General features: G+C 38.4%; 1 protein-coding gene across 1 annotated transcript in view; it reads left to right on the plus strand.

Moving 5' to 3' along the window:
- Positions 1-15,451, plus strand: part of bun (TSC22 domain family member bunched) — a 29,168-nt gene that overhangs the window by 12,180 nt on the left and 1,537 nt on the right. The window contains exon 2 of the mRNA XM_090173390.1: positions 14,561-14,615. Coding sequence (XP_090029516.1) covers positions 14,561-14,615 — 55 coding nt within the window. The remainder of the gene's footprint in view (positions 1-14,560; positions 14,616-15,451) is intronic.

The raw sequence follows: 15,451 nt of genomic DNA on the forward strand, positions 1-15,451 counted from the left end.
TTGTTCCGAAAATGCCTCAGGGTTTCCCTTAAATTAATTTATTTGGAAAAACTTATATTACGAATCTAACCGTTTTATTACGTGTCATTATTAATATAAGCTAGATTCAACATTTGACTTATAATACGTAGCTTAATTTTATGAACTATATCAAACTCCGATTTTCTTAAAAATTAGGTTTTAAATTTGAGCCGTTAGTGGAGATAATCCGTGAATATTTCATCGTGGCATTTACTAAACTTCGAATGTTATTTTTGTTTTATTGTCTTTCGCGTGGAAATAAGACTTGGCAGGACGGAAAAGTTGATTTGGTGCTCCGAAGAAATGACACTTAGCTCCCGCGCCAAATTGCGTTGCTTCAACTGGTTCAATCTAGTTCGCTCCGATTAGTTTTGCCCCACACTCTAAAAAAACTGCATCTACAATATTATAAGCGGGTAATTTCTTACGGCGTCCCCCCTGGGGGGCATGTATTTTTGGGGTCATGAACCTAGGCCTAGCAAAAGCGCTAAAACGCGTTTAAGAAGTTTATTTAATTTTGTAAAATATGGCAAAGACAATATAATTTGGCTTCCAAACATCTGTTAAAATTCCGTCTACTAACACCATTTATTAGCAGCTCTGGTATCGTAAAATTTACGACTCTTTAGCGATTTTCCAAAGACCCTGGATTAGATAGTAATTACGCTTTATGATAGTACGTTAGCAAAACGAAACGCGTAAGAAAAATTATAAATATTATACGATTGCGGGCTTCATAAATAACGCTAGTTAAATATTATACATACAGAAACAGATGTTCACGGCGCTTTCAATGCTGTATGGGATATCAGAATAGGGCAAGTTCAAAATGGAACGATATGATTTTTCAAAACATTTCTAGTTACAAATGCTGCTATCGCTTTTGTGTAAATTGATGTTTCTAGGTTCGATAGCGACCTCGAGTGGCGTGTTATTCCCGTCCAAGAAAAATAAGGGATCTCTACCTTTAAATAGCCTAATTTTTAATATTTTATATTATTTTACTTATGGTATAACGCAATGAAACATTTGCTCTAATTTAATGTTTTCGAAATTATTTGTAATAACTATATATTTATTATAATTCATAAATTTAATAAGTATTTATTAATTAATATTATATTTTATAGTTATTACAATTAGTTGAAAAATAATTTAATTTAATAATAATTTCCTATGAAAATAGTGCAGGAAGGCTATTCTGTAAAAACCAAAATGACAAAAAAAATCACGATCCTTCAAAAATGGCCACGCGCGTGTGGAGAAGGGGCGGAGATCGAAATATCAAACTATCGATTGCGTAAGGTCAATTTTAATTAGTGGCAGTATGTTACGCTATATCCGCTATTTTAGTCAAATCATAAACTAAATGATTAAGCAGACGATAAATACCTATTTATTTTTGGTGCCTAAGCCCTAAATTGGCACCATCGATCGTATGTCGAAGCATTTCAATAAAATCACTTATGTCGGTATTACAGACTGCCACGATTTCGAATTTGACCAATTCGCTCGATAGTTTGATATTGCAAACGCGCATTGTAATATTTGAAGAATCATGATTTTTTTGGTCATTTTTAATTTTTCACCGAATAGTCTAGTAAATTGTTTACAATATACCATATTTGGATTTTAGTTAAAAGTGGAATCATTTCCATTATTCAAATAGTGTGTGTCACCAGGGCCGTTTTAACCTTTCCGTAGGCCTAAGGCAAAAATCTCTCATTTACCGACTTTTCGGACCTTCGTAGGCCCTATTATATGGAATCGTAGGCCCTAATGTCTCGTAAAAGTTTCGTAGGCCCTAGGCACTTCGCCTAGTCTGCCTTATGGATAAGGCGGCCCTGTGTGTCACAGATTGGATTTTAAAAACCCGCACAATTTAATTTAAATACAATCAGAAATCTTAATAATGTACTGTGTTAACGTGTTTAAAAAGATAACCTTTGAACTCTTTTTATTGTTTTGGGAGGAAAACAAAGCCGTTGTTTTTGTCCAACGACGAAATCCTTGACGCGGGATCAAAATGAAGTTGGGAGAACTCGAGGAGTTCGTTGTTGACGGCACCTGTACGCGACAACACTCCAGAGAAGCGACGATAATATTTTCCTCTTCTGTCAAAAGCCCCGCATACGCATTTAGCGAGCCGCGTTTGACCCAATTTCGTCCTGGGGCGGGGCGTAAAGGGTCCCAGAAATAATCCCCCACCGCCCGGGGGTTGCGTAAGAAACGGGACCAATGGGGACCAGCCCCCGCGTATTGAGCGGGACGAGTCTCGGGCCTATCTGGGACTCAGTCTGGGACCATCCGTTCAAGGTCTCGCGCCTGCGCGGAACCCTCGCGTCGACCGATCAATGTTCCTACCGAAATCAGCTGGGAGCGGCGTCCGTAACCGCGCGATTCAGACTTAACCCTCGCGGACCTTTTGGCGGGAAACGGCAGCTAGCCCTTGCCCGAATTTCGCGCCGGGAATGCACGTGGTCCCGGCGTGTTTGTTCGGCGTCTTAAACGGCGGAGACTTCGCCACATTCTCGCTGACGCTATCTCGCCAACTGTATTGATCGAAAACGCGATGATGCTCCATTTTATCGCCTCTTTTCGGGGGCTATAGTTTAAATTTTAACCATAAGTGCGTCGATCGTAGTTTACAGATTTAAAAGCGAGTCCGTAGCAGCTGTTTATCACTCGTTACGCCGTGGTTAGTCTATTGTTATTTCCGCCTGGTAACAAGGCTCGTAAATAAAGCCAATGGCCTTGGGGCGCGATAACCCGCGTAATTTTTAAGAGTTTATATATACGTACGCCGAGAACCGCTGTAATTTGACTGCTCTTACGAAGGCATTTTTAACTCTAGTTCACGACTCGATAGTTGTATTCCGTTTGGTCTTTCTCTGTCCCTTCGGAGTAATTTTCTAGTAGTTTTCCACTAGCGCCTCCGTGCCCTGCAGAATTGATGAATGACTTTTTGATTGGAGGGATCATTTTCTGTTGGTTTTACGCGTGACAAAGTTTTATTTATTGTCGTTCGTTTATCTGACGCGTTAAAAGATTTTGGTTTTCGCTAGGGAAAAAACGAGTACGTTGACGCGAAAAAATTCTATTAGGCCTAACGGGATTTTTTTGCGGCCACGCGTTTTGGCCCTAGTGAAAAAGTCTTTAATAGGGCTATTTTATCTCTGGAATATTTAGCCGATTAGAAAGCTTTAAACGAGGGATAAGACAACCTGCGAACTCGGTGTACACTGCCGTACCTTTGACAGTGCTAAATGGAACTCTCGAACTCTTGAAAATATGTACCTTTAACAGTACTAAATGCACGAACTCGTTGTACAGATTATCTGAGGACTGTCTTACCCCTCGGCTTTAATACCTTTTGAGGGGTAGTTACGGTTTATTACGAGATGGATTTTTAATCGTTCTACGGTCCTGGGATTTTTAATGGTCCCCATGAGACAACCGACAATTGGGGGGCGTAAAAATTTTAAAAATTCTTCCCTGGATAGTGAGAATTCTCAAAATTTTGACGGTCCTTCTCGCGGGGGTGACGTAAATTAAATCTCGTCTCACGAATTCTATTGAGAAGAGTGAGAATGCATTCTCACTTGGTCAAAAAAGGGGGACTTGATGCTGCAGAAAATAAACTATATTTTTGTAGATTAAAATTAATTTAAGAGAAAATAGTAATAATAAGTTAATTTCCGATGAAATATTTCCTTTTAAATTATAAATAAAATGTTTTCTTCCTTCATATATTTTCGTGAAATCGTGTAGAAATAATATTTATTGTCAAAGGCTTAGTTTACAACGTTCGTGGCATTCTCGTAAGCCGCCATCTTTAGAAGTATTTTGACGCGCCCGTGGTCACGTTTCGAAGCGTCGCGAACGTTACACGTTGCGTATCTATTATTTAAGCAATCTTCGAGAAATTGAAAGTGAATCACGAATAGAAAAAATATATATTCTCAACCAAAGAAAACTTTAAAGGATGTCCTAGATGATAAAACGATTGAAGCCCTCTTTAAACCAAATTAACTTTCCCCTGTCGCCGCCGCCGCCGCAATCTCGCGTGTGCCATTTCATTTAATTTTAGCGCCTATGTCCCTCTTTTTCAGCCCGCGCGCGCACTCGCACACATCGCCCGACCAATTCTCGGAAAAACCTCCCTTTGCGCGCGACAAAGGTGTGCATACTTGGGGATAGCCCTACTGACCCAAATTTCACTCCTTTCGCTTCGTACACGCTCTGGGAACTTTTTTTCCCTGTCGTTTATAGTGAGATTGAACGCCAAAGTCCTACATTCATCATCAAAAATGCGTTATTTTCACTCTTTTAGGGGCTAGTTTGAACTAGAGCAAAAAACGTTATTAGGCCTAACGGAGATTTTTTTGCGTCGAAGCGCGGCTTTTTTTGTCCTACTGAAAATCTGCCTTAATTTTCATTCCATCTTGGGCCCTTGGATACGTTGATAGGGTTAATACGTAACTATCCGATAGGTGGAGTTACGGCGAATGGGGTCATGGTTTTTGTCTCGCATTATTGGACTCTTAACACTATAAGCGAAGGCTTAATAGATCGTAGATTATGTACACGCCCATTGAGTCTCGCGTGGAAGGGTCGGGGCGGGGGGCTCGCGGCATCGATCATTGGCTATTAATATTTGATTAAACGCGAGAGAGCGTCGCTATGGCAACCTCACGTTAAGCCTAATGTGTTTTTCCTTCGCGCGCTTTCCGTGACAAAGTTAACCCTTTGCGCACGCGGCGAGAAGGGTCTTTGATCTCACGCGATAGGTCGGATTAAGGCTCGAAATCATTATTATCCTCTTCTTTAACCCTTTATCGCGTCTTCGTAAACACGTGGATCTTGCGGGATAGCTTACTTTTTAAGGAAGGAATTGGTTCTTGGCTGACTCTGGAACAAGGAAATGAGAAAAATACAATGCTATAGCTCCTTTTGGCAAAGAGTACTAGCGGTTTAAAAATAGGCCATTTTTACGAGCTTAATTTAAATTATACTCTTCCCCTTAGCAACACGTTTATCAGCTAATTGATATTCATTAAAGATGGTGTTAAATTACTCGTTCTTTAGAAATAATGACGCGTATCTTGTTGGGTCTTGTTAGTTTATTTCGGTTCGTATTACTTCTCGCCACCCACTGTCTGTATAATTTGCGCGATATGATCGGCGACCCTTTAAGTTTTTTGCGTCACCGTTGAGCCTTATAAAACTTGGCTGGGTCTGCCTTCGGTAATCTTCCATTGGATTCAGTCAGACAACATGGCGTCTACCTTTTCCCCCTCATCCCCGCCGATTTTCTTACATAAAGCCTTAGCGAAGGCTCGCGCTAAAACTAGTTCTAACTGGATGAGAGCGCGGATGAAAATGCTACGATGTGGGGAACTTGGGAGGGGGGGGGGAGGCTGCTGCCTCTGTAGCTAAGGGAAGCCCGTTTCCTTCGATCAGAGAGGGAGGGGCGATACGCTACGATGTGTTCCTACCCCCCTCCTTTCATCTCTCTGCCTCGGAGAGTTGGAAAGCGTATTTTATCCGGCATTAAACTATGCGTTACGCAAGCGAAGTGGTGTGATTTTAGTTTTTCGTGGCTCTAGCGTCTTTTCCTCCGGCAGCTGAGTTAACGTAGAGAGAGAGATTCAAATATTTGAGAATTTCGCGTCCCTAGCGGAGGTATCGCGAATTAAAACTTCTACCAGCCATTGTTTCGCGCGGCCAACGATAGAAATCGTAGAACCCTTTCGAAAGTGTTTCCGTCTCCCGCAGTGGATCAAAAAAGAAGTGGGGGTAAAAACATTTGAGAAGGGCGCTAGTGTTTGGCACCAAATTGTCTGGCGAATTCGCGACGAGCGACATTTTGTCGTAATCTAACGTTCCGTTGTGACTGAGTTTTTCTTCCGTCGCGGCGCTGTGTTTGGGTATAAAGTAGCCGATTATAAACTCGTATTACAACGTGATTGCGGCGGGCCTAAGCCTCGGCGTGTATACTGGAATGCGTTTACTATTTTTCGAGTCGTACCAGCGGCGGTGCGAGGCCTAACGTGATTAATTTACGGACGGCGGTTTCTGTTGTTTACTCTCTGATTCGCGAGGACTTCATTCATCACGGTGGCAGGCTTAGTAGCCGAGCCCGTCGGGGTCTGCGTCGGTGGCGGAGTGGCCATGAGCACCATTATCCAGGTCAGCGTGATGCCGGACACTCGTCTTACTCATCAGCAGGGTGTCGTCTTGGGAGGTCGGGGAGGTGGTGATGGCGTCATGCCGCCTTCGGTTAAATCGCTGGCGGACAGACATCAAAGGCACCACCACCATCAACCGCACGTTTTACCAAAACAGCTCGATTTGTCCAACTCGGACAACGCACTTTTTTCGGTCTATTGTTTCATCAAGAATTTCATTGGGTAAAATCTTTTAAGTGGTTTTTGTTCTTGCGCGCGTTTAGCGTCAAAGTAGCTTCAGCCTGCCCTAGCCCCGTGTCCGTTATTATTACCCTTTCTGCCCCGCCTTTATCCGATTCCGATTGTATCGTTATAAGACCTACTTTTTTATTTATTATTTCTTGGTGAAGCGGAACTAGCGATAAGACAGTTTATTGATTTTGTCTAGACTACATCGCTACCCGATGGCTAATCGCCACCTCTTGACGAAAATGTATGGCCAGAACCGTTAATAGCAATGACTTTAACGTTATCTGACACTTAAATAACCAGGGTCGAACTCAAGACCGTAATTTATGGAAAATAACGCGTGTATTATCTTCGCCTTGGAGGCATACGCGCTATGGTATAAACTTAACAATCGTTCTTTCCTTATTTGTAATATTTTGCAATTAGAACACTTTCTCGTTTTTATCAGGATATGCTCTTTTAAATGGTTTGAAAGAAAAATGTTTAACTTTTATTTTTGTAACGTCAAGGATAATTCATAGAGAAAAAAAATGACAAGACATAATTTAAAACAAAACGTGGAATATCAATTTTATTACGTAAAATTTTACCAGGGTTCATATAGACCTGGCAAACCTGGAAATATCAGGGAATTCGAGTGTTGACAGAAAAGTCAGGGAAATTTCAGGAAAATTCCCCTTTTTTTAGTTAAAGTCAGGGAAATTTACGAGTTCAGAACGTTTTCCCTAATGAGTACAAATTTACATCAATTTTCCCTAATGAGTACAAATTTACATCAATTTGTTTTCTTATACAAAATGTATCTACCTTTTTGTACAAATAATAATTAGATTTTATTTTATTACACTTTTTATATGATAACATGGAACCAATTTAGCATAAATGACAATTACGAAATGAGTTACTCTGTAAATCTTAGTTTTAATTGTGGTTATCAGCGAAATATCCGGGTGAAAACCATGAAATATCAGGGAAACTGGGTTGCTGTTAGTTGTTTGAACCCTGTTTACGGTTATCGTAAATGTCATGGTAGTAATACGGACTATATATCAAATTCGATTTTAAGCCTTTGCATCTATTTAATAAAATCTGAATTGACCGATTTAAAAATTACGTGTTTGCGATTGACAGTACCTTTACATTGTGTGGTTTAGCAGGCTTATTTACCCGCTTTTCTGCCCTAACATGGCGGCGTATTTTCACGTGCAAAATTAATTCGTAGACATAAACACCAATTCAAGGGGCTGATCACTCTCCTATATTACAAAAATAAATAACATTGACTCAAATCTATTTAAAGACTATGAATCTTTTTTGTGGGGCAAAGAATTCTTAGAATATAATGTTATGAGGGCTGCGCAGTAATTCTCAATAACTTTTATTTTACTTGAATTGTGTATTTATTTATACTTTGGGCTTCGTGGTCTATCCCCCCCCCCCCCCCCCCTGCCACGTGAGGATGGATAATAGCAACCCGCGCGTGTTGCAATCGCGTCTAAAGACGTAAGCTGTGGGTGAACCAATTAGATACAGTCCCGATATGATTGATTTGAAAGGGATGAGCATCCTGGCAGGCCATGAGGTGCCTTGCGGGAGAAACACCTAAAAATCATCTCTGCATGGTTCATTCTCCCTAAGAATAAAAAATTGCATTCTTGTTTTTATATTGGGATTCTATGTTCATAAATTTTGCGGTTTATCTTATGAGTTATACCACTAGGGCCTTGCAAAGACCAGCGGAGGTCCTGCGCAATTGTGTTTGCAAGTTCTCTCCCCACTGGTTTAAGGGGTTTTCCCCTGAGTTCTTCGGTTTCCCCTTCCATAAAAACTTGTTGAGGTTAACGGTAATAGTTAGTGTAGGGAGATGTTGGCTCGCGTGGTTCCTCCTACGCATTGTAACCCGGCCACCTGAATTAAAAGGCTTTAAAAGTCGCTCGATGACTTAGGCCTAAGGTGGTGCCTTGGGTATTAGCTTAGCTCATTATTATTATTATTATTGTGTTGTCCCGGGCCCTGAATTTTCCAAAGGAAGCGGTGCTAGTTAAGGGCCCTTAAAAAGCACGCTTGTGGGCCCTTTCTGGCTCTTTCTTGGCCCACCCCTCCCCCTGCACGGCCCTGATCACCGCTTTAAACGAAGTAAATCTGTAATCCGTTAGCAGCTTTGGCCTTATAGGGGAATGGAGCGGGAGGCCGAGGGTGATAAGATCAGTCCGCTTCTAGAAACTAGATTCGGTGTGTTCGTAAAAATGCGGAACTCATATTTTGGTTTACTATTTACTCAACGCCATTGGATTCCCCGAGGGGTCGCGACGGCGCCCTCTCCCGTACGCGCCTTGTACTATATTGAGGATTTTTGGCTGCTTTTCTCGTCGGTGGCGGACTGGTGGTCTCATAAGGCTTAATTACGCCTAATTCTCCAAGGGTACTTGTTAACGCGTTATTTTCCAACGACAGGCAGCGCCCGACTCGTGACCCAATTACGGCCACGCTTATACAGACGACGATTGCCGGCGTGGATGGGGGGGGAGGCTTTTTCTCGTAACCCCCTTTCCTTACATCTGCATTTTGTGATATCTCGTTTTTCGCTTTACCTAGCTGTCTGTAATTTCGCGCTGATTTCATATACAGTAATACCAGGAGTAAGTAATATATTTCTTAAATGATACCATATCAGAAGTCCCATGGCAAAACCTTCTAAACGTCATTTTTTTTTAATTTCAGATATTTCAAGTTTTTTATTTTGATTAACATAATTTCTTGCGCTAATGTAAGTGCATTTTCCTGGTATATATCAAAAGGGCTCCCACCATGTCCCTAAAATACCTAAAGTCCCTAGTTTTCTATCCTAAAATCGAGATTTGGTCCCTAAAGTAAGTACCCTATTGTCCTGTAATCCAGGAAATCCAACTTTATCTTAAAATGTTTAAACATCTGCTCAAGGACAGTTTACAAAGTAATCAAAGTTGAGGATAGTTCGAAAGTAGCATACACGGGTGGTGCCACAAACTTTTGAAATTTAGTTTAAATAACAGGGCCCCCAGAGATCCTATAAAATCGTATATTTTCAAAAATGTCCCATAAAATCCTATATTTTTAGCAAAATCCCCAAAAAGTACTATAAAATCCTATATTTTTTTCTTATTTTGTCCATATCAAATCCCACCACTTAGTTAAATTGCTAAATTTAGCTATAGGATGAATTCCTATACAAAGTCATTCTAGTCTATAATTTTGTTATTGCTAACATGCTACTAGTATATTTTTGTGATAAAATGGTTAAATTGTTTCTATTTTATAAGTGAAAATCAAAGATTTAATTCACTAAATATAGATTTGGTTTTTAATTGCATAAAGTTAGTACATGAAAAATTGTTCTATAAAATCCTATATTTTTAGAAATATAATCCTTTTTTAAGTGGGGGCAATGCAACTAAAGCACTTCTTGTGTTACATTGATCCCTATTTTGTTCCTATTTTGAAAAATCTGCTCCCTATTTTACCCTATTTTTATCGTGAAAAGTCCATTTTTTCCCTATTCGAGATTTTGGTGGGAGCCCTGGTATTTAAATTTACTCCCAACTCAAAAAATTTCAATTTGATGATTACTGGGGTTTGCCGATATCCTGCTAATATTATGTGCCTTCGCAGGCTCCCACTGGTTTTTCAAAATGAATTTTTCGGAAAAAAATACAGTGTGTGGCGGAATACATTATTATGTCTAAAATTAACATCGGAGTGTAATTTTTCCATCTTACGTCGATTTTCGGAGTTAATACAAGGGTTAAAATTTTACCCCTAGATCTCGAGAAGGTACAAGTTACTGCCTTTCATTCTAATGGCGTAGGTGGTTAGTTCTATTACGTCTAGGTTATACCACTTAATGTAAAAATCGTTGTATCTTTCCAAAGGCGCTTGAAATATCAAAGTTAATGCGTTAGAGTGTACTGTTGAAAATTCCCGTAGACGAAGTTCGGCGACAGACCTAATTCCTGAAGTGTTGAAACTCGATTAGAAACCTAGTTTTAACTCGGGAGAATTTGAACTAATTAATGTACTCCGTGCAGGGACGTTTCGGTGCCACTGTTATTTCCATAGCAAGCGCAAAAAAGCTTGTTCTCATCCCTCTACCGACGTCAAAATGTGTAACATGGCCAGATATACCTCCGTACACGCGCGGGTAATGTTACGTATTTTGTTACCGGTAGAGAAGCCGAAACGTCCCTGTCGTTAATTAGTCCAAGGTGGAAATTACGCAATTTATCGCGTATATTTTAGCGTGTGAAAAAGTTCAACCCGTGCTAGATAACGCGTAGGTGAATGAACAATAAAGCTACGTCTACACTCCTACGCCTTCTCAAATTATTTTTATTTAATTAAAACAAAACTCTTATAAAAATCAATTGATTTAATTTTAGTTTAATAAATTTTTATTGGTTTATATTGATTTTTAATGGAGCTTTCTTCTAGTCTAATTGGTGAATATTTTGCTTTTATCACTTACTAAAATTAAATTAAATCTTAATTACAATTTAGTATTTTATTTTGTTCAGATTGGTTTTGTATTGAAATTGGTATAGTAACGTATGTCACCATAGGCAATTGTCTTTTATTTTTAATCTTAATAATAATATAATTTCAACTTTATTTATATAATAACTTAATATATAGTTCAAGTTACTAAATATTTAGATGCTCAAAATTTTAAATACTGCGCGCAATAAATACCGTTGATTTAAAAAAAATAGTTTCTTTATGCACAAATAAATTAAGTATAGTTTAAGTTAACTTCATTTTTCGATTTTTACAGTTCTAAAACCCAGAATTTTGACATCAAAATTAACCCGATAGAATCAGGAAATTTAATTTTGGCGGCAAATAGAAAAAGTTTATTAAAATAAAATATTGGTTAAAAATGTGTACATTTTAACTTAAATTAAGTCGGGAAAAATCAGGGAATTTGAATCTGAAAAAACTGTGGCAACCCTGAATTAGGTCTACATAAAAAAAGGGATAAGATGAAAGAAATCATGAAATTAAAGAAAAAATGAAGGCTCAAATTCCCATCGCGCGCATCTTCTAATAAAAACAAATTTTATTTACCCGATTCTTTTGATTCCGGAAATGTATGTTTTTGTTACGAGAGACCCTGGTTGCAAAAAAATGTTTAAGTAGCTTTTGGGAATTTCACCTGTTTTAATAATCTGCGGTGCGTACTACGGTAATGATTTTGATGCTGAGTCATCCTCTAAAAATTTCTCGTTTTGATATAAAAATCGCTTCGGGCTCAGTTTTGTTTCATCGCGAGGGGCCTGAAATGCCCGTCTTTTTCGAACATAATGGCATCCGCTCTCGGGAAACAGTCTCATAAATATAATAACTTCAAGGCTCGTATAAATATTTATGAAGCACCGTTATATTTATTATTTTAGATGGAATGTCAATTTTCAAGGCTTCTTTATTAAGCGTAATCATGATGAGGAGATTAGTAGAATGCCATTGGCACTATTTAAAGAAACGAAACGATTTGTCACCAATTACCCTTCCGCCATCTTTCGGATTTAATTCGAAAGGTTATTAGGGCTTTTTACGCGTTTAAAAAGTTCGTTTGTTTAAAGTTGAGAACGTACGTAGCGCGTAATTTCCGCATTTAGTCATTTTTCGCCATCTAGCGACTTAAATATTAATCTCGTAACTTAGTAAATAAAGCCTAAGCGGACATAGCTGTATTGCGCGCAGACTGTTTACAATACACGTTTATCCCTACGCGTTTTCTAGTCTGTTTAATTTAATAACGAAGTCTAGACGGTTATCTCGTCTATAGCGCCGTTTACCGGTTTATCTATTCATATTTGAAATCATCATTTATTAACAATAAAATGAACGTGTTATTAGATAAAATGAAAATTAACACCTGTCTTTCACTGATTTCTAATCGTTTGTTTAATAATTGATAATGTATGTTTGTTATAAGTGTTTCTAATGATTAGATTTGTGTATAAGTAACGTAATATTTATTATTATCAAGTAATATTTTAAAGTTCAAGCAGTAACTCTGTCATGAATAATAAATTAACCTTTCAAACGGTCAAATTGAATTAATTACGATTTTATCAAAATCTTAATTTTGGTGGTTATTAAAGGAAAAATAACGTTCGCAATAACAAAGTATTTCTATTTTGTGTATTTGTGAAAAATTTTATTATCTTAATTTTGATGGTTATAAAATGAAAATTATTACAAAATAACTAATTTATCACGTTCGTAAAGAAGTATTTTCTTATCGTACCAAAATAACCCATTTATCACGATTGTAACGAAGTATTTCTCACATCGTGTGTTTTTGCGAAATTTGTGATAAAACGCTCCGAAGTCTAGAGAGAGGAAGAGTAGTGTTGTTTTTCGCGTCGAGTCTGGGAGAGAGCGCGGGGAATCGAGTTTTGCGCGGCCATATTTGCGCTGGCTTCGCGTCGTCGATTCTCCGCGTCTCTGATTGGACGGCCACCTTGCGGACGCGTGATATGAAGAGGGCCCCCTTCTGGCCCGCGAGCTCTCTCGGCAGGCTTCCCCCGTCTCCCGCGCGGCGTCATTCTGAAAAATTACGTAGGTATCCGTACAAAATAAAGTGTTCCGATCTACTCTACCCCGTTGTATTTTTATGTTCGTAATTTTTTTCGTACCCCCGTCTTAGTAGTCAGCGGATCCCATTTTCACTCCTCGCGTTTCTATGGTTTCGCGTCCCTTTTTGTCGAATATTGTTCGGGCATTTTTACCTCTTAATTTCTCCCTTCATTTATATAAACCGTCGTCGTTTTTTTTATAGGGAAAAGTTTATATTTTATCTGGTCTAATCAATATAACTCGGGCCTTGGCCGATCGTTCGCTTCGACAAACCAAAAACTGATCTACGTGTATTTCGTGTGCGGTTTTTAAGAAACGCGTTTTTCTCTAAAAAATATTATAATTCTTTGGATAATTTCGTAAGTTTTACTAAGATTTATGACGTAGCTATTTTTAAGCACTATTATTTGTTAAATGAATTTTTATATTTACGAAATATAGGTCATTCGATTTACGTTTTTACTTTAACGGTGGAATTTTGTAATATGTTGAGATGTTAGTAAACATAGTATTCCAGTATATTAGTCTTGTATTGTTTCTAGTTACGCAAGATTTTTTAATGTTAAATATAATAGCTATACTGTTATTAGCACTTTTTTTCATAATTTAACTAGTCTTTGCGTATTTTAATGCGTGTCATATATGCATCGGTATTTTGTGATGGACTTTACAGGGTCTTGAAGGTCAATGGCCTTTGTCCAAATAGCGTTCCCCCCCCCCCCTTTGTATGTACGGTTCTTTTAAAGATGTCTTTTATCAACCTTTTTAGAGAAGTATCCATCTATCTATACCACAAATATTATTCGCTTGAAACATGCACATTCGCAGGTTCTCCCAAATTGTTTTAATAAGATAGTGCCCAAGGAAATCCATTTTCACCCGTTTCTGCCAATACCGAAACCGTATCTGCTTTCAATGTCGTCAGAATAAATACTGAAATGACGTAATATAAACGGCCTCAAACCTGCGAAGGTACAGGTTTCATTTATTCGGGTCTAGTTGGATACTTCCTCTCGCAATAGCTTTATTTATATACTTCTGCTTTTATTGATTCATTGGGGCACAGACTTCTTCTATTAACACACCATCGAAGCAAATACCATTAAACCACTATTAACCTTTTAATATATTCAAAAGTTTAAATATCCGATAATTAGTTTTAATGTATGCGTAATAATGATACGGCATAATTAAAAAATAATTTGTTAATTTTTTTTGAAAAACCTATTTAAAGCGTTTCCCCTCTATGCAAATTAGGTTTGGGCTTTTGATTTTTTCTCCAGAGGAAGTTTAAAAATCAGCCATGTAATTCCCTGATTACGGAACCAGTTTTTTATAGCTCGATATTGTGTGACTCATAACATCCGTTAAGTTTATATTTTCACTGTTGTATTTTTTAATTTTTTTTCAAGGCTCTAATAAAGGTCTCAATCGTTGTTTGTGTTTGAGTTGTATGAAAAATTGTTGTTTCTGATGGAGATGTTTTGGTTTTTCCTTTGCAGTGCCCCGGCAGGTACCAGTACCGTCGCCATTGACAACAAAATTGAACAAGCTATGGTAAAAAATGCGTTTCATATATATATATCCATACACATACATACGTATAAATTTGTTTTGCTGGCTTGTTTGGTTTGCACGTTTGGTGGTGTGGTCCGTTATTTATCGTAGTCCCTGGAAAGTACGCCATATTTTGAATCAACATTCGGTTTAAGGCCATACACTGGAAGCAAGGTCATTTTATTATTGTACTTCGCTACGGTATTTTATCTCCTAATATTATATCAAACCCTGAAATGAATTTTGCATCAAATCCATAGAGAACAAACACTTAGTCGACGATGAATTTAACGAGCGTATTTTAAACCTACGAAATCAAATTAGTTTTCGAACGTTTTTACGGGGTCTTCCCCACGTGACCTCGAAGTGTCCGATCTTTTGAAATGCTCAAATTGTCGCGGGATATGACCGTGAGTAGAGAGTTCTCATTGTGAAGAGACACGACCTTTTAAAGTGACTGCGTAAGTCAGTGGCTAAACCCCTTAGCTCGTTCACAAAGACCGGCCATGACTAGACTATTCCCGATTATACTTATTCTATTAAGCTGAAACTTTCCACTTAATGCGCTAGTCTTATCTTCACGCTTTGCCTGGTCGTGATAAATCGCTAATGTTGGCTTTTGTTTCGATTCGCGTTACTTAATGTACAATATTGAGTTATTAAACAAAGTTCTTTTCGAGTGTTTCTTTGTGTTGTCCTTTAAGCAGGGGTTAGACACAAAATATTTGCCTTTCTCGCTTTGAAATGTCTGTTTGGCCCAGTGCCACCAAGTTCACGGTGAGTTCTACAGAGTTTAACCTGAGATTTGGATCACCGGGAAGGTTTTACACTTTCAC

Source organism: Leiobunum rupestre, chromosome 4 (genome assembly GCF_980474605.1).
Source record: "Leiobunum rupestre chromosome 4, qqLeiRupe1.1.hap1, whole genome shotgun sequence".
Taxonomy (NCBI): domain Eukaryota; kingdom Metazoa; phylum Arthropoda; class Arachnida; order Opiliones; family Sclerosomatidae; genus Leiobunum; species Leiobunum rupestre.